The sequence below is a fragment of the Nycticebus coucang genome, chromosome X, assembly GCF_027406575.1.
Source record: "Nycticebus coucang isolate mNycCou1 chromosome X, mNycCou1.pri, whole genome shotgun sequence".
Classification (NCBI taxonomy): Eukaryota; Metazoa; Chordata; class Mammalia; order Primates; family Lorisidae; genus Nycticebus; species Nycticebus coucang.
In genome coordinates, this window is record NC_069804.1 from 1,062,677 (window position 1) to 1,081,517 (window position 18,841).

Consider the following 18,841-nt stretch of genomic DNA (forward strand, 5'->3'; position numbering starts at 1 on the left):
GCCTTCCTGCCACAAACTTTGGGCCATCTTGCTGTTGGTTGAAGATGGTCCAGACGTCTGTCACTGTCACTGTCACGCAATATGCAGAGACGGCGATAGGGCCACCTAACTTTATCACAAGGCTGGCAATTCTAGAGAACAGTGAGAGTAGCCTTTCCCGTGACTGTTTGGTTCTTGCATTTCCAAAATCTCAGTTTCAAACATAAAAGTTAAAATCATGAACATTATTAGCCCTTATCTTTTTTTTTTTTTTGGCAGTTTTTGGCCGGGGTCAGGCTCGAACCCGCGGCCCTCTCCTTTGAGCTACAGGAGAGGCTCTTAAACAATAGTAATCACCATATCCCCTGAGCCATAATAAACAATAATTGACATAACACACGAGCTCTATAACAACATTCCAAGTCAAAGTTAACTTCCTAAATCAATTGCCCTAAACAACTCAAGATAGACAATTTTAGGTTAAAGCTAAATTTATAAAACAAGGATGGAAGACAAGAGGTGAAGTTCACAGCCACACCAGCTGTGTTGTCTCAGCCCTAGCCTAACAGACTCCATCTTATTCTCACAACACATGCTTTGAATTGTAGTAGATTTAAAAATAATAATAATAGGGTGGCGCCTGTGGCTCAAGGAGTAGGGCACCGGTCCCATATGCCAGAGGTGGCGGGTTCAAACCCAGCCCCGGCCAAAAAACCACACAAAAAATAAAAAAATAAAAATAAAATAATAATAATAATAATGTTGAATTCAGTTTGTGTGCATGACGTTGTGAGTTTTTTTCCTATCATTTTAAGCAAAATGGGCTTTGTTTCTTCTTTTAAATACGACCTAAATGGCTCGGGGCCTGTAGCTCAAGCGGCTAGGGCGCCAGCCACATACACCAGAGCTGGCGGGTTCGAATCCAGCCCTGGCTCTCCCCCTGCGGCAAGGGCCCCTTTGTCCTCTCCTGACAATCTTTTAAAATAAAGTCTCTCTGGGAGTCCCAGCTACTTGGGAGGTTGAGGCAAGAGAATTGCTGAAGCCCAAGAGTTTGAGGTTGCTGTGAGCCATGGCACTCTACCCAGGGCGACAGCTTGAGACTCTGTCTCAAATTAAAAATAAATAAATAAATAAATAAATACCACCTACGTGAACGGTACAGCTGAGTCCAGCAAGCTATGTAAAATAGTAAAATGGCATCTCTCCCTCTAATCTATGAGCTGCGGCGTGTATGAGCCCCTGTGCTGTAAGTGGTGTGGGGCTGTGTCCTTCCTGTTTGGCTAATCTATGGTGGTGGTTTATTTCCTTCCTTCTGTCCTTCTCAATTACTTTTGAGTTTCACCCAGAGGAGAAAAAGAAAATGCTAGAAATGGCTCAGCGCCTGTTGCTCAGCAGCTAGGGGGCCGGCCACATACACCGGAGCTGGCAAGTTTGAACCCGGCCCAGACCTGCTAAACAACAATGACAACTACAACCAAAAAATAGCCTGGTGTTGTGGCGAGCACCTGTAGTCCCAGCTACTTCGGAGGCTGAGGCAAGAGAATCACTTAAGCCCAAGAATTGGAGGTTGCTGTGAGCTGTGACGGCACAGCACTCTACCAAGGGCAACATAGTGAGACTCTGTCTCAAAAAAAGGAAAAGAAAATGCTAGTTATTGGAGGGAGGAAAAGATTCTAAGGTTTCCAATGAAAATCCTGGAGTGTTACTCTCCCTTCTTGTTTAATAATGAGGCCCTTTGGGAATACAGCTCCCTGCCAGCCACCTGCTGGGGGTCGCCTTGGCTAAACCATCTCCCAAACTACTACAACGTTGCCTCTTTTCCAGAGGAGTTTATTGAGACAAATGGATTTCTCTTCTATGTAATGTTTTTTTGAGATCGTTGGCCTTCTTTTCTACTCTATTTATTTATTTATTTTTGCAGACACAGAAAATATGCCTGCGGGACTTCTGCTTGGGATCTGCATTTGGGTTTTCTATGAGACCTCATTCAGGATAAACATTCTGCAAAGGCAGACCCAGGACTGATTCAGGGTATGCACCGGCTTACCCAGCCTTCAAGGGTGTTCAGTAGAGGAATTTTTTGTGGACAGAGAGTCTCACTCTGTCGCCCTGGGTAGTGTCTCCTGGTGTCATCATAGCTCACAGCAAACTCAAACTCCTGGGCTTTAAGTGATCCTCCCGCCTCAGCCTCCCAAGTAGCTAGGACTACAGGCACCTGCCACAACACCCAGCTAGTTTTCCTATTTTTAGTAGAGACTGGGTCTTGCTCTTGCTCGGGTTGATCTGCAACTCCTGAGCTCAAGGGATCCTTCTGTTTTAGCCTCTCAGAGTGCTGGGGTTACAGGTGTTAGCCCCTGCACCAGGCTTTGCAGTTTTATTTTTCGTGATTGGGTGTGCAGAGAAGCAGAGGGGCGTGGGCACACACACCTGGTTGTTTGTTTTTTTTCCAGTTCTTCTCCTACTTCTAAGTGCCAGCACCTTGGCTGTATCACCCTTCCATCCCCAGTAGTTGCAGGTATGAATTTGTGTGGCGTTAGGGACACGGAGTTCCCCACTATCCATCCACCAGTGACTTCTGACTCTGGTGAACTTTTTGATTTTGCAAAAGAGTGAACAATGGTTAAGAAATTCTCCTAACCCTTTGAGTTCTGGGAAAAGGCTTGTTGCAAAGAATCCGATGCCCTGTGACTCAGAGGAGCTTTGCCATGCCCCGTTCCCAGCTGCTGGGGATACGTCCTGACAAGGACTCTCCAAAGTCCCACTCTGTGCTCTCCAAATTGTGAGCTGAACTGTTAGTCTCCACTGGCTGGAGGGGTCAGCTAAACACCAGCTCAGCTTCTTCACGTGACCCCAGGCCCCTGGACTTTGACCTACACTCTGTCCTGAGCCAGCAGGGTTAGGGTTAGGGTTAGAATCCCCTCCTGAGGGGCAGGAAAGAAAAGCTTGTAATGGCTGCACACACCTCACACTAGGAGGTTCTCCCTTGTAGCAACGGCCCCTTTTTCCTTTCCTGACAATCTTTTTTTGTTTTTTTAGAGATGAAGTCTCACTTTGTCGCCCTTGATAGAGTGCTGTGGCATCACAGCTCACAGCAACCTCCAACTCTTGGGCTTATGCGATTCTCTTGCATCAGCCTCCCGAGTAGCTGGGACTACAGGTGCCTGCCACAATGTTTGGCTACTGACAATCTTTTAAAATAAAGTCTCTCCTGCTTAGTCCACACTTTGGAGTTTGTCTGGCCTCCAGCCTCCCTGGAAATGTCATGAGCCTCTTTCTGATTTTATTTTTTTTTTTTGAGACAGAGTCTCAAGCTGTCACCCTGGGTAGAGTGCCGTGGTGTCACAGCTCACTGCAGCCTCCAACTCCAGGGCTCAAGCCATCCTCCTGCCTCAGCCTGCCGAGTAGCTGGGACTACAGGTGCCTGCCACAATGGCTGGCTAGCTTATTTAATTTGTATAGAGATGAGGTCTTACTATGTTGGCCAGCCTAGTCTTGAACTCCTGGCCTCAAGCAATCCTTCTTCCTCAGCCTCCCAAAGTGCTGGGATTACAGGAGTGAACCACTTTATCTGGCGTCTTGAGCTTTTTCTAAACCATACCCCCCACCCATTGGCTTTAATCTCTAATGACTTCTGAGACTATTAATTGAACCCTTTTGATCTTTCTTGTATTTTCTGCTTTTGTTTTCTAGATAATCCCGGTCACTTTCTTTCTAGCCTCCTGCTATGTGGATTATTTCCTTGGCTTGAATCTTTTTCTATTGCTTTGGTGAATAGACAGCATGTTGAATACTATCAGTGTTTGTCTCACTGCCTAAGAAATCTGCGTTTGCTGTCTTTCCCAAACTCCCGGTGGCACGCCCCGAGGACCCCCCCCCTACTTCTTTGTTGGCAGGACAGGGTTCCATCTCACCCACACCCCACTGGGGTCCTTTTGTCCATCTGACCTGGGACTTCAGAAACAGATAATTGTCACGTTGGGTTTTTATGTTTTTTCTCCCATTATCTATTCTTTTTCAATCTTTCCTAAAACTTTGTCTTCTGTTATGTCACCGTGGGTGTGACTGGTACTTGGTGACTGATGGTGGCTGTTTGGTTTGTGTGGGGGTCACGTCCCAGGCTCGGCAGACCTGCCCTATACCTGCTCCACGCCTCCCACGATGAGAGTCCAAGTAGGAGTTGTTTTTTTTTTTCTGTGGTTTTTGGCCAGAGCTGGGATTGAACCCACCACCTCCGGCATATGGGACCAGCACCCTACCCCTTTGAGCCACAGGTGCTGCTCCTGTTTTTTTTTTTTAAATTTTGCTTTCAATTCCAGCCTGTTTTCACTCTTCTTAGTTTGAAATTTGTTTTTCCCTTTCTTCCTTTAGCAATTCTCTGGCCCTTTGCCTTCCAGGTAGCTGGGGTTACCGGCACTCGCCACAACGCCTGGCTTTTTTTTTTTTTTTTTTGGTAAAGACAGGGTTTCACTCTGGCTCACTCCTGCTCAGGCTGGTCTCAAACCTCTGAGCTCAGGAAATCCACCTGCCTTGGCCTCCCACAGTGCTGGGACTACAGGCGTGAGCCACCACACTCAGCCAAAGTAGGAGTTTTTTTTTTTTATTATCGTTGGGGATTCATTGAGGGTATAATAAGCCAGGTTACACTGATTGCAATTGTTAGGTAAAGTCCCTCTTGCAATCATGTCCAAGTAGGAGTTTTTAAGCAAGATTTTGTTGGGGAAATATAATTCCGAAAGAAAATCTTCTGTGTGTCATGAGAAGGAGCAAAGCCCTGATACCTGCCACAAGGTGAATGGACCTTGACGGGTCAGTAGGAGAAGCTGGACGCAGAAGGCCGTATGTCATAGGATCCCATTCATATGAGGTGTCCAGAACCAGCAAAGACAGAAAGACAGAAAGTGGATCCGTGGTCACCAGGAGCTGGGGAGGTGGGTGGGGAGTGACTGCTAATGTGGACAGGGCCTTTGGAGGGGGATGATAGAAAAGTGTTCTGTAGGGCGGCACCTGTGGCTCAGTCGGTAAGACGCTGGCCCCATATACCGAGGGTGGAGGGTTCAAACCTGGCCCCGGCTGAACTGCAACCAAAAAAATAGCCGGGCGTTGTGGCAGGTGCCTGTAGTCCCAGCTGCTCAGGAGCCTGAGGCAGGAGAATCGCTGAAGCCCAGGAGTTGGAGGTTGCTGTGAGCTGTGTGATGCCATGGCACTCTACCGAGGGCCATAAAGTGAGACTCTGTCTCTACAAAAAAAAAAAGTGTTCTGTAACTGGACGAAGGTAGTGTTTGCACAGCACCATTAAGGTATGATACTAATTCTCCTGAAGCGTACGCTTTAAAATGGCTAGCACAGTAAATTTTATGTTACGTGCATTTTACAAAACATTTAAACTATAACATAAAAGAGTTTAAAAACTTAAAGCACAGAATAAAAAATAAAAAAGATGGATGAGCAATCAATGAGTGTGGTAGATACAGGTAATAGGTGCTAGGTAGACAGAGATAGCTGTTAGATAGATATATGCATAAAACAAAACCTCCTACCAATCCATAAAACTCCTCCTCAAAGCTCAAAGAAAAAGAAAGCACTTTTGTTATTGAAAAACATCAAGCTATGTAAGGTGGCTGGCACCTGTAATCCCAGGGAGGCTGAGGTGGGAGGATCACTTGCAGCCGGGAGTTGGAGACCAACCAGAGCAACATAGCAAGACCCTATCTCTACAAAAAAAAAATAAAAAAATGAGCCAGGCAGTGTGGTGTGCACCTGTCATCCCAGCTAGTCAAGAAATTGAGACATGAGGTTCCCTTGAGCCCAGAAGTTCGAGGCTGCTGTGAGCTGTGATCACCCCACTGTATTCCAGCCCGGGCGACTGAGTAAAACCCTGTCTTACAAACAAAAACAAAAACAAAAACAAAAACAAAAAAACATCAAACAAGACTGGAAAACGATTGTGAAGACAGGAAAAAGTCTCACTCTTTTATAGCCAGCAGACTTAACTCTATATGTGCACATTGCCTTTTTTTTTAGAGACAGAGTCTCATTTTGTCGCCCTCAGTAGAGTGCTGTGGCGTCATAGCTCACAGCAACCTCCAGCTCTTGGGCTTAGGTGGTTCTCTTGCCTCAGCCTCCCAAGTAGCTGGGACTACAGGTGCCCACCACAATGCCCGGCTATTTTTTTGTTGCAGTTGGGCTGGGGTCAGGTTTGAACCTGCCATCCTTGGTATATGGGGCCGGCACCCTACTCACTGAGCCACAGGTGCCACCCAACTTCTTGCATCTTTTCAACCAGTTCTTGGAGCAAAGGCCCCAGAGCCGGGGAGACAGGACCCCTTTCCTGGTACTCACATTTACAAAGAGGGGTCCTTAGTCTAGGGCAGTGGTTCTCAACCTTCCTAATGCCTCCTAAGGCCATAACCCTTTAATACAGTTCCTCGTGTTGTGGCGACCCTCAAAATTATTTTCGTTGCTGCTTCATAACTGTGATTTTGCTACTGTTATGAATTGTAATGTAAATATCTGATACGCAGGACGTATTTTCATTATTACAAAGGGGTCACAACCCACAGGTTGAGAACCACTGGTCTAGGGCTACAATACTGCTCAGAGGCTCATGCAGGTTTTAAAGAGATTCTCATATACCTGTCATGGGAAAGAAGCCCTACTCTATGAAATAATTTAAAGAGGTTTATTCTGAGCCAAATTTGAGGACCATGACCCAGAGCCACGCCCAAGAAGGCTTGAGCAGGTGCACTGGATGTGGTGGGGTGACAGTTTGGTTTTATACATTTTAGGAAGACAGGGATTACAGGTAAAGTCATAAATCTAAATGCTACTGGATGAGAGGGTCCGGCCGCTTGTCACTGTCAGCCAATATGCAGAGATGAGGATAGGTCTGCCAAGGTTTATTTGTCAGAAGGCCAGGATTCTGGAGAACAGTGAGAGTAGCCTGTCCAAGACTGTTCTGTTCTTCCACTTCCAAAATTACAGGTTTATACATAGAAGTTCAAAGCCAAGAACACATCAACCCCTTTTTCATATAATAATCAACGTGACTCAGTGACCTGTTACAACATCCCAGTTCAAAAACTAATCTCCCAAATCAGTCCACCTAAACTACCCAGGCATCTTTAGGGTAGGAGCTAAATTTATAAAAATGTAAGAACAGGGGCGGTGCCTGTGGCTCAGTGAGTAGAAAGCTGGCCCCATATACAGAGGGTGGTGGGTTCAAACCTGGCCCCAGCCAAACGGCAACAAAAAATAGCTGGGCATTCTGGTGGGCGCCTGTAGTCCCAGCTACTCGGGAGGCTGAGGCAAGAGAATCACCTAAGCCGAGGAGTTGGAGTTTGCTGTGAGCTGTGATGCTACAGCACTCTACCAAGGGCCATAAAGTGAGACTCTTGTCTCTAGAAAAAAAAAAAACAAAAAACTGTAAGAACAGGAGACAGGGGGGTGAAGGTCAGGCAGGACCCAGACTGACCAGACCAGCTGTGTCCTGTCTGCCCAGCCTGCTGACTCCATCTTCCTCTTACTACATGTGTTCAAATGCGTGGAAAACATACATCGGTTTGGCTCCAAAAGGTGAGACATTTGGAAGCAGGGAGCTGACAGGTTCTAAGTGGGTTTAAAGATCCTTTAGCTGACAATTGGCTGAAAGAGTGAGGCTCTGTCTAACAGGTCAGGAGTCAGTGAAAAAGAGTGTTTAAGACAAAGGGTCTGTTACTTAGAGACAAAGTACTGGACAGACCCAAGTGGGGGGGGGTCTGTGTATATTGGGGACCTGCAGGTGCATCTTGCAGAGCCTCAGGCCTGTTAGTGAGTCACAGAGGACGTCTCTAAGGAGGGAGGAGGTAGGATGAGGCAAGTCTGATCCCCTTTCTCATGGCCAGCCACTCAGTTTTAGGGATCCTTTTGGCCAAGAAGGGGTTCAGTCATTCACCCACTATGGGGGGAGCCTCAAGACTTTATTTTAGTTCACACACCTCAAAAACGCCAAGAGAAAGTGCAATCACAAGTTTCCTATGACAAATGCTAAAGAGAACGGTGGCAGGAACTTCTCTTTACAATTTTAGCCCTTAAAAAAATCCAATTTAAAAAAGAAGATTTACATCTATCCTTACGATACATGATTGGGAAATTTCTGGGAGCCTTCCTTTGTTTACGTGTTGAGGCCTATTTCCAAATTGTAGTCATGCGGCTCAGCACCCGCAGCTCAGCAGTTAGGGAGCCGGCCACATACCCTGAGGCTGGCGGGTTCGAACTCTGCCAGGGCCTGCTAAACAACGACAACTGCAACAAAAAAATAGCAGGGCGTTGTGGTGGTTGCCTGTCATCCCAGCTACTTGGGAGGCTGAGGCAAGAGAATCGCCTAAGCCCAAAAGTCTGATGCTGCTTTGAGCTGTGACGCCACGGCACTCTACCCAAGGCAACACAGGGAGACTGTCTCTAAAAAAAAAAAAAAAAAAAATTGTGGTCATGAACATGTCAGCCTGTGTTTCAATTCCCTTTGAGACATCTATCTCCAAAAATATCTCCATAAACTGACCATCTCAGAGCTCACGGTTGGCGTTAGGAAGCCACAAACAGGCCTGATTAGTAACTACGGCCTGCAAGTTTTAAAAGATACTTTGCTATCTTTGTCTCAAAGAAGCAGTATTCCATTTGAAAAAGAGATTCTTTGCTATCTTTAAAAAGAAGCAGCATTCCATTTGAAATTATCATTCCAGCCGGGTTTTCTGTTTTGTTTCTTTTTTTTTTTTTTTCCTGCAGTTTTTGGCTGGGGCTGGGTTTGAACCTGCCACCTCCACCATATGGAGCCAGTGCCCTTCTCCATTGAGCCACAGGCGCTGCCTGGGTTTGTTTCTTTCCTAACACCACTTCTTCCTTCTTCCAAACACCTTCTTTCTTTTTTTTTTTTTTTTTTTTGGTTTTTGGCCGAGGCTGAGTTTGAACCCACCACCTCTGGCACATGGGACCGGCGCCCCACTCCTTGAGCCACAGGCAAACACCTTCTTTCTTTGGGCAATTTGTTTTTTCTTTCCTGGACTGCACCCTTTTCACAAGAATGTGTTTCTATGGAAACAGCAAAAGAACGCACGCTATTTCTAGCTCTAGAAAAATAATCCCTTCTATCCCACGGTAGAGTCTTATTTTCAGCCCATTGTCTTCACACACCGGTAACTGCCTGGTGCCCGGGTATTTACAAGAAAGAACAAGCATCCGTGAAAAAAAAAAAAAAAAAACCTCATCTCTCCTTGGAGCGTCCAGAATTCTCTTCCAGAAGAGAAGGAACAGGTCCAAATGCAGGAGGGGTCATTGTACACCCTGTCATCCCCGCCAGGAGCCTCATCCTAGAAAACGCCAAGGCAGCCCAACGCTACCGCTTGGGGAAAACAGCATGAAAAACATAGCCTCCTGCCAAGCCAACCCAGAAAGTCCCTCCCCGGAGGTGAAAAAGAAAGAAAACAGTTTTATTACTGAGTGAGCATTAAACTGGCAGAAAACTGCAGAGACCACCCCACCCAGTGAGAACCAGCAAAGGCTATTTACAGGAGCTTGTTCCAGCTCGGCCACCCAGGTCATTGGCACTTGGCTGAGACTCAGAGGCAGAGGCAGGCAAGGCAGAGTTTTGTGGTGCAAAGAGGCTGCCCTGGGGAAGGGGGAGGAAGCCCCAGCTTCCCACGTGACTGGCTGTTGCTGGTTGGGTCTAATCTCAAAGCAGGGGCAAAAATTAGGGAAGCTGCCCAGTATGCATCCAGTCCTGGCCACATGGGGCCAATTTTTACAAAAGGTATTGTGTTGTGTGGGTCTCTGGGGCATTAGGAGATTGCAATCTGGCTCCCTGCTTCCTGAGCTGGTGACTCTATACACGGGACTGGCTGCTGGAGGTTGTGGGGCAGAATTCTATTTATATGGGGTCCCGGCATCGCCCATTTGTACATTCACTGTCTCAAACACCCAGTCCGTCAGCCGACCGGTGGCCAAGACAGACAAAGAAACCTCCCCCTTGCGTGTAGCTATGTGGATACAACCTGCTCCATTCGGGGTATCAAGATAAAATTATTAACTGTCTTGACTGTTTTTTGACAGCTGCGATTTGCACTTGGGTGAAGGTAGCTTTGTCTCCACCCACAAAAGTGGGAAATGGGAGGTCTCTTCCTTAATGATTCCATTTCTTGGAGATGCTTCCTGCCAGGTCCGGGAGGAAAATCCTGGGCTGGGCAAGGGTAGAGAGACTTGTTTAATGCAGGGGAAAAATGAAAATCTTTCCTCACACCCTTGGCGGAGGCCCCTATAAGCAAAGGCAGATTAATGAGGGGAAAACACACAAATGTATTGAACACGTGTTTTCTGTGGCACGAGAGGCTTCAGAAATGAACACCCACAGCCCAAGTAAGAGTGAGACCCCATCTCTAAACAACAACCTAAAAACAGCTGGACATTGTGGTGGGCACCTGTACTCTCAGCTCTTCAGGAGGCTGAGGCAAGAGAATCGCTTGAGCCCAAGAGTTTGAAGTTGCTGTGAGCTATGATGCCACAGCACTCTATGGAGGTTAACAAAGTTAGACTCTGTCTCAAAAAGAGAAGAGGAAGAGGGTGACACCCATAGTTCAGTGGATAGGGTGCCAGCCACATACACCATACACTGAAGCTGGCAGGTTTGAACCTGGCCTAGGCCAGCTAAAATAACAATGACAACTACAACAGCAACAAGAAAAAAATAGTCTGGCATTGTGGCAGGCGCCTGTAGTCCCAGCTACTTGGGAGTCTGAGGCAAGAGAATCACTTAAGCCCAACAGTTTGAGGTTGCTGTGAGTTGTGACACCACAGGCCTCTACCCAGGGCGACATAGTGAGACTGTCTCAAAAAAGGAAATGAAGACCCAGAGAGAAACGGCGTTTTTGTGATCAGTGTGACAGAGAGAGGACTGTGTGAGTAGACACACGGGATGTGATCTCATGGGACTGACCTGGGAGGACTCAGCGAGGCCTGTGTGTTCAGATTCTGCCGGGTGCCATGTCCTCAGAAATAAGGGTGCAGGGAGGACACCTCAGGCAGCCTGGCTTCTGTTTGGTGGTTTCACAGGAGATTTCAGTGTGTTCTATGAAGAACCAGGCTATCCGCCAGCTTAGAGCTTTCTCTTCTGGATGCCGAGATGCAAATGCACCCACAATTTTCTCCCCACTGAAGGCAGATGCTAGTTCAGTGAGCTGGGAGGTGACGTGGAGGAAAAATTGTACTGGATAAGCTGAACAAGCAAGAAAGACTTTATGCAAAACGATTGCGATTGCTATCAAAGCAATTCCAACAGAAGAGAGAAAGGAGAGAGATTAAACTTGAGCCCAAAAATATGGGAGAAGCTTGGGACTTGTAGCCAATGGCCGGTAGTGGGTGAAAAATTACAGAGAAGAACTTGGCTAGGTATTATAGAAAGGAAAAAAAAAAAAAACTTTCCTCTATCCTTTTATGTTCGGTGCCAGGGCCCTGCAAATTAAACCAAACAAAAGACAGACTCAACAGGTGAAAAGGCAGACAGATTTTATTTGATGATAACTTTGATGTGTACGTGGATACCTTCCTGGAAATATTATGAAGACACAGGGAGAACTGATTTGGTCACTTGCATGACATTGTTTGTGGGCTGTTACGCAGTTTTAAACCATGATGATGAAACAATAATTCATCTGTTAAGATATGACAGATCAAAGGAAAAGGACTTTAGGCTTTTCAGGGTGGCCAACTGTGGGGACATAAATATGTGAAAGAAACTAAAGGAAGGTAAGGGCTGATTTAGTAAACCATGTGAGTAGATTCCTCGAGGCACATCTGTGGGCTGATAAGAAGCTAGAGCTGGTGATTAAAAATCCTTCTGCCCTTGGTGGAACAAGACGGGGGAAGGATACACTTTCACAGTTAGTAGGAGAACAATTCTTTCTCAATTAAAAGAGAATTCTTGGCTTGGCACCCATAGTACAGTGGTTATGGTGCAGGCCACATGCACCAAGGCTGGTGGGTTCGAACCCACCGGGGTCAGCTCAAGAATAATGACTGCAACAAAAAATAGCCGGGTGTTGTTGGGCAGCACCTGTGGCTCAAAGGAGTAGGGCGGCAGCCCCGTATGCCAGAGGTGGCAGGTTCAAACCCAGCCCCAGCCAAAAACTGCAAAAAAAAAAAAAGCCGGGTGTTGTGGCAGGCACCTATAGTCCCGGTTATTTGGAAGGCTGAGGCAAGAGACTCACTTAAGCCCAAGAGTTTGAGGTTGCTGGAAGCTGTGATGCCACAGCACTCTACTACCAAGGGCAGCATAGTGAGACTCTGTATCAAAATAAATAAAGACAATTCTTTTTCTTTCTTTCTTTTTTTTTTTTTTATTGTTGGGGATTCATTGAGGGTACAATAAGCCAGGTTACACTGATTGCATCTGTTAGGTAAAGTCCCTCTTGCAATCATGTGTCACCCTGCCTAGAGTGCTGTGGCATCATCCTAATTCACAGCAACCTCAAACTCCTGGGCTCAAGCCATCCTCCTGCTTCAGCCAGTCTCCTAGTTAGCTAGGACTTCAGGTGCCCAGCATGATGCCTGGCTAGTTTTTCTATTTTTAGCACAGGCAGGGTCTTGCTTTTGCTTAGGCTGGTCTTGAACTTGTTAGCTCAAGGGATCCTCCCGCCTTGGCCTCCCAGAGTGCTGGGATGACAGGTGTGCGTCACCACTCCAGGGCTCTGAGAGAATTCTTGCTATAGGCAGGCCAAGGAATCAGGTAAGAGGAACTCGACCTGATATCAAGGGCAGGCAGGATTCTCAATGATCTGATTTAATCGGGTTCTCAGCTAGAACTGGAATCAGAGTGAGGAGGCGAGCCAGGCAAGAACAGGGATTGATGAAAGTGGGAGTCCTCACCCCCTCTGGGAGTTGCTGCCCAACTGGATGGTTTGGCAGGAGGCTCATGGGCCAGGCTACACTTCTGCTGTCTCCTGCGTCTTCTCCAGGTCGGTGACGACAACACCTACTTTTGCATCTTTCCAAACTCCGTGCTGCACAGAGGGGCCAACCTGACCGTGTCTGTCACCTCTGATGGGAGCGTGTTTAAGGAATCCCTAGCCATTGAGAACTCAGGTGATGACGGCTCACCCGGGGTGCCCGACATCCGTTGGCATCAGCAGCTGCCAGTTCAGCTGGTGATGGCAGTTTCTGGTGGGTTTCCACAGGCGAGGAAGGCACTGGGGCCATGAACTTCTCCTGCCTCATCTACAACGTCCACTTCATGAACTGCACCTGGGCTCCCGGCCCAGCAGCACCTGCAGACACCCAGTATCAGCTGTACTCCTGGGAATCCACGTAAGCTGGGCAAGCTTCAGAGCTGGGTCCAGGGTGAAGGGGAGGATGGTTTCCTCAACCCTCTTAGCATCTCTGGCTGGTCCTGGAATTCAAACTGACCAAGACAGGTTAACAGGCAAGAGGTGTACAAAGCAGTAAGTTTTATAGACACGGGAGCCTCTGCAAGAAAGTGGAGACATTAAGACAACAGCTGTGTCTGTGTGTGTTATATGCCAGGTTTTGGAAGAAGTGGTTTGCTGAGCAGACTCAAGATCGGAGGACAAGAGGGGGTGACAGAATGATCATAACCTGGGGTAGGGGGATTTAGCAGGCTCTGTTCGGAGTCTTTTCTGTGCCTGTGCACTACAGGGCAGGATACCTGTCCTGGGAGGTTCTTCAGAGGAGAAGGGGAGAGAGAAGTGTGCAAAAACCTTGCTTCTTGGGCGGTGCCTGTGGCTCAAAGGAGTAAGGCGCTGGCCCCGTATACAGGAGGTGGAGGATTCAAACCTGGCCCGGGTCAAAAACTGCAACAACAACAACAACAAAAAAAAGACCTTGCTCCTTTCCCTCCCTCCCCCCAATTGCTTTCAGGTTAAAACACTTAGTGTACCCTAGCAACACATTTGTTTATTGCAGATTCATATAAAGGTACAAATGATTAGGTTACACTGTCTGCCTTTGTAAGGTCAAGTTTAAGCTGTAGTTGAGCCCCTCACCCAGGGGTGGCCTGTGTGCCACACACTGTGCACCAATCCCCTCCTTTTCCCCCCACTTGAATATGCCAGCGTTTTCCTCTCAAGTGGGCATGTAGTTGTTTATTGGTTTTATATTAGGATTGAGGGCATTGAGTACCTACTTCTCCATTCTTGAGATACTTTACTAAAGAGAATATTCTCCAATTCCATCCAGGTAAACACAAAAGATGTAAAGTCTCCATCCGTTCTTATGGGTGAATAGTTCTCCATGGTGTATATATGCCATAGTTTGTGAATCCATTCCTGGGTTGATGGGCACTTAGGTTGCTTCGATGTCTTGGCAATTACAGCACCAAGATTTAAGGTCTGACATTCTACACCCTGATAGGGGATTGCAAGTTCAAATAACAAACCTACCTCTGGCCTGTGTCACTGCTCAGAAATGTTTCCAGGAGGACCTGAGAATCACAGCTTTTTTTGTTTGTTTTGTTTTTTGAAAGAGTCTCACTGTCATCCTGGGTAGAGTGCTGTAGCATCACAGCTCACAGCAACCTCAAACTCTTGGGCTTAAGCAATTCTCTTGCCTCAGCCTCCCAAGTAGCTGGGACTACAGACGCCCGCCACAACACCCAGCTATTTTTTGGTTGCAGTTGTCATTGTTGTTCAGCAGGCCCGGCCTGGGCACAAACCTGCCAGCTTCGGTGTCTGTGGCCGGCACTTTATTCACTGACCTAAGAGAGTCACAGCTTTATGCAAGAATCAAGGAGGTTAAAGCCCCGTGGCCCTGTTTGGTGGGAGTAGAGGGCTCTGCCTCATCTAGTATTTATCTCGAATCACAGACCCACCTCCGCACATCAAGAGACTACTGAACTAGCAGCTGTTTCTCTCTGAGGGGAATAAAGGGTGTCGCGTCTTCTTTGCTCTGTGCAGAGAGAGATTTCTGTATGTCCTTGCAATTGCTTGAGTGGATTGCCTGTGGCCGGCACCGCATTCTGGCTTCACCCATCCTTGATGATAATGTGGTTCCCTTGCCCTTCTACCCTTGTGGAGAGGTTTTCAGGGTTGGAGGAAGATGCGGGTGGGGAGCCCATGTCCCCAGTGGGTTACACACCTGTGTTTCCTTGTGGATGTCACAGACATGATGACGAGAAGGAATGTTCCCACTACATCACTGATTCAATGAGGACGCACGTGGGCTGCCACTATGATCAACTCGGTGAGGCCAAGATAACGGACAATTACTTCTTTTTGGTGAACGGAACCAGCAATCACACAATGATCCCATTCCTGGATTTCACCCCATTTGTAGGCTTTAAAATGGGTAAGATGATCACACCATGTGTTTTCCTCATGGGAACTGTCTTCACTGCACTCTGATCTTTTTTTGAGACACAGCTTCAGGCTTTCACCCTGGGTAGGGTGCTGTAGTGCCACAGCTCACAGCAACCTCCAACTCCTGAGCTTAAGCGATTCTCTTACCTCAGCCTCCTAAGTAGCTAGGACTACAGTCCCCGCCACAACATCCGGCTATTTTTTGTTTGTAGTTGTCATTGCTGTTTGGCAGGCCTGGGCTGGAACCCGCCAGTTCTGGTGTATGTGGCTGGCGTCTCAGCCGCTTGAGCTATAGGCACCGAGCCTGCACTCTGATTTGATTCAGTATGAAGGCTGGGATGGAGGAGCTGGACCCCAGTCCAGGTGGGGACAGATCCAGGGTCTTGCTTCAGGGTGTGGAAAATTATAGGAGCAGGACACAACTCTCCCTTGGTGAGGGAAGAAGAAGATGCATGGCAACATGTCAAATAAAAACAATTCTGATTTCACACAATAGTTACAGGTTCCCTGCAAACACTAGTAAACCATCTCCCCCAGGGAAAATGTGGGGTTAGTTTCTGAGAACCTTGGGTCACAGCATTTTTATCAATCAATCAGTACACGACCTTGTTTGATGTGTGTTTCTGTTTAAAGACATCTAATATATAATGTTGATTCAATCACATTGAACACAGACCCAACAGACCTGAAGGAAGCCTCCCTAACGTACATATTTTCTCCATAGATACACTATGGCCTAGTTGCGTTTAGGAATGCAAGAGAAGGCAGCAGAAAAACTTTGTTCTATACCAGTGGTTCTCAACCTTCCTAATGCCACGACCCTTTAATATAGTTCCTGTGGGTCACGACCCACAGATTGAGAACGGCTGTTCTATACTCTTAGGTGAAGGGACTGGGACCTGCAAATTAAACAAACAAAAGTGAAATTAACAGAAGAAAAGGATACTCGTTTAATTTTTACATGCAGGGTGGGAACTTTATAGAAAAGAAGGAAAAACTCCCAGAGAAGTGGTTAGAGCTTATATATCATTTTTAAAAAGGGCACTAAATTACAGAGAAATGACTATCCACAAAAAAAAAGTAGATTTGAGCTTCTAAGGGAAGGTAAATATATGGAGAAAATAAATGGAAGATGATTTCAGTAGATTTTTTTGTGCAGATTCATCTCTGCAAGCTAGTTCTGTGTTTTTCATGGCCATAAAACTTCCCCAGAGAGGAAGTCCATGTTTCTCAGAAGCGTCTGCTTTCAGTGAGATAAGAGAAATTCCGAGAAGGCTTCTTTGTGCACCTGCTGTTTCTCCATTGCCTGAGCTCAAAATAATCCATATGCCAAAGTAGCATTTTATTGGGTGGTGTATTTCAGTGCTGTGCTTGGGACATCACCAATGCAAAGGCTGAAAACAGAGAAAACATAAGATATAGGAAGAGAACCATCCAAATAAAAGGACCCTCTTCGACTTGGTGGGAATGTACACATCAGGCAGCTCCAATTTTTTGCCACATTGCACGTGACTGTGAATGACCATGAAATTTGCAACAAATTTCAATGGGGGGGGGTGTGCATAAAATAGGGAACACGCCCATTTGCAAATATAAAATCCACAAATAAAGCCAGGCACTGTGGCTCACGTCTGTTATTCCAGTACTCTGGGAGGCTGAGGTGGGTGGATTGGTTGAGCTCAGGAGTTCAAGACCAGCCTTAACAAGAGTGACCCTGTGCCTACTAAAAATAGAGAAATTAGCTGCGTGTTGTGGCAAGCACCTGTAGTCCCAGCTACTTTTGGAGGGTGAGGCAGGAGGATCATTTGAGCCCAGGAGTTTGAGGTTGCTGTGAGGTAGGCCAATGCCCCGGCACTCTTGCCTGGCCCAACAAAGTACACAGAGGCTGTATCTGAAAACAAATTAATTAATGAATTAAATAAAATCCACAAATCATGACAGCTTACTATATGCTCTGAGCAGCAAAGCCTCCTTCACTGAGAGGGTTTATGCTCAGCCACGGTGCTGTGGGGAATCTGGGTGCTATACAAATGGTTTTGTTGGCTTGGTGCCTGTAACTGTGTTATGGCTGCTGGTGGGTTCAAACCTGGCCCGGGCCAGCTAAACAACAAGGACAATTGCAACAAAAAATAGCCAGCCGCTGTGATGGGCACCTGTAGTCCCAGCTACTTGGGAGCTGAGGCAAGAGAATCACTTATGCCCAAGAGTTTAAGGTAGCTGTGAGCTGTGATGCCACAGCACTCTACCCAGGGCGACATAGTATTTTGTTCATGGTTGTGACTGAGTGTTCTTTGAAAGCAGAGCAAGGTAATTGTGCTTTAGACATTAGGGAACCGCCCTCCCATCTGCAATCCTGAGCTTGGCTGATTCCCTTCCCGATTTTCACTCACATTTCTGCATAAAATGAAGGGATTCCTGGAGACCATCCTTCCACAAACACAAACCATCTGGTGACTGGGCATTTTTTCATTTCCTGGGCAGTTGGATGACTTAAGGAGGAGACTGGCTGACTTTCGCTCCTGCAGTCATAGAACGTTGAGGAAAAGGTGCGGGACCAACAGAGGGAAAGCTCCTACAGGCATCTCCCGGTTGCGTTAGTAATTTTACAATGTCGAAGCAGAAGGGGCTGTCCCCTGGACGGGGACACTACAAGGTGCACACTCAGCTGACCCAAGATCTTTCTTTACAGCCTTATTGGGCTTTTTTGTTGTTATCGATCATGCAAGAAAAAGAACATAGCACAATTTACCGCAAAGATACATTTCTCCCAGTTTCCCATGTAAGGGGCTCCCTGGCTTTGCAGATTGTCACTTGTTGCGTTCACCTGGTCTGCGTTTCTGTTTCAGAAAAGTATAACCCACCAGCAAACATCACAATTAGCTACAACGGATCAAACCACGTTATCCAGTGGGACAATCCCGAGATCAGGTTCGACCTTGGGAGTCAAATCTTTTATTATGAACTCGACATGCAAAGAAAGGTAAAAATCTCAGATGTGGGTGGGGACCCACCCGCTGTGCTCCCCTCTCTGTGCTGCTCGAAACTTAATCCTCGCCAGCAAGAGTGTTATTTTTTCGAGAGAATTATTCTGCAATTCTTTCTTAACTTCTCTTTGCCGTATAAGCACCGTTCCTATGGCAGCTGTGCTTAACTCTGAAGTCCGGTTTATCTATTTTTATTTTGTGACATATGTTTTCGACGTACTTGGGAAACCGTTCCTAACGCGAGGTGTGAAAATCCCACCAGCACCTGTGTTTTCATCTGAGAGTGTCACAGACTTGGTGCTTACGTTTAGCTGTTTGGGGCATTTTGAGTTAATCCTGTCACCTTGTCTTGTTTTCTTCCTGGCACTGATGTGAAGTGCTCTTCCTGGTGTGGGTTAATTTATTTGCTAAGTCTCTGTTGTATAGAAGGCATGTTCTCTGACAGCTGGGACCCTGTCTGCTGTTCACTGAGAAGCGTGCACCTTCAACACTGGCTGGCACCTGACCCTTCCCGCTGCCCCCAACCCTTGGCCCCCCAGCCCCTCT

General features: G+C 46.9%; 1 protein-coding gene across 1 annotated transcript in view; it reads left to right on the forward strand.

Moving 5' to 3' along the window:
* The window catches only part of LOC128577806 (granulocyte-macrophage colony-stimulating factor receptor subunit alpha-like), a 35,168-nt gene that overhangs the window by 13,999 nt on the left and 2,328 nt on the right, over positions 1-18,841 (forward strand). Inside the window, exons 4-7 of the mRNA XM_053580152.1 lie at positions 12,957-13,083; positions 13,176-13,305; positions 15,116-15,300; positions 18,158-18,291. Of these exons, the coding sequence (XP_053436127.1) occupies positions 12,957-13,083; positions 13,176-13,305; positions 15,116-15,300; positions 18,158-18,291 (576 nt within the window). The remainder of the gene's footprint in view (positions 1-12,956; positions 13,084-13,175; positions 13,306-15,115; positions 15,301-18,157; positions 18,292-18,841) is intronic.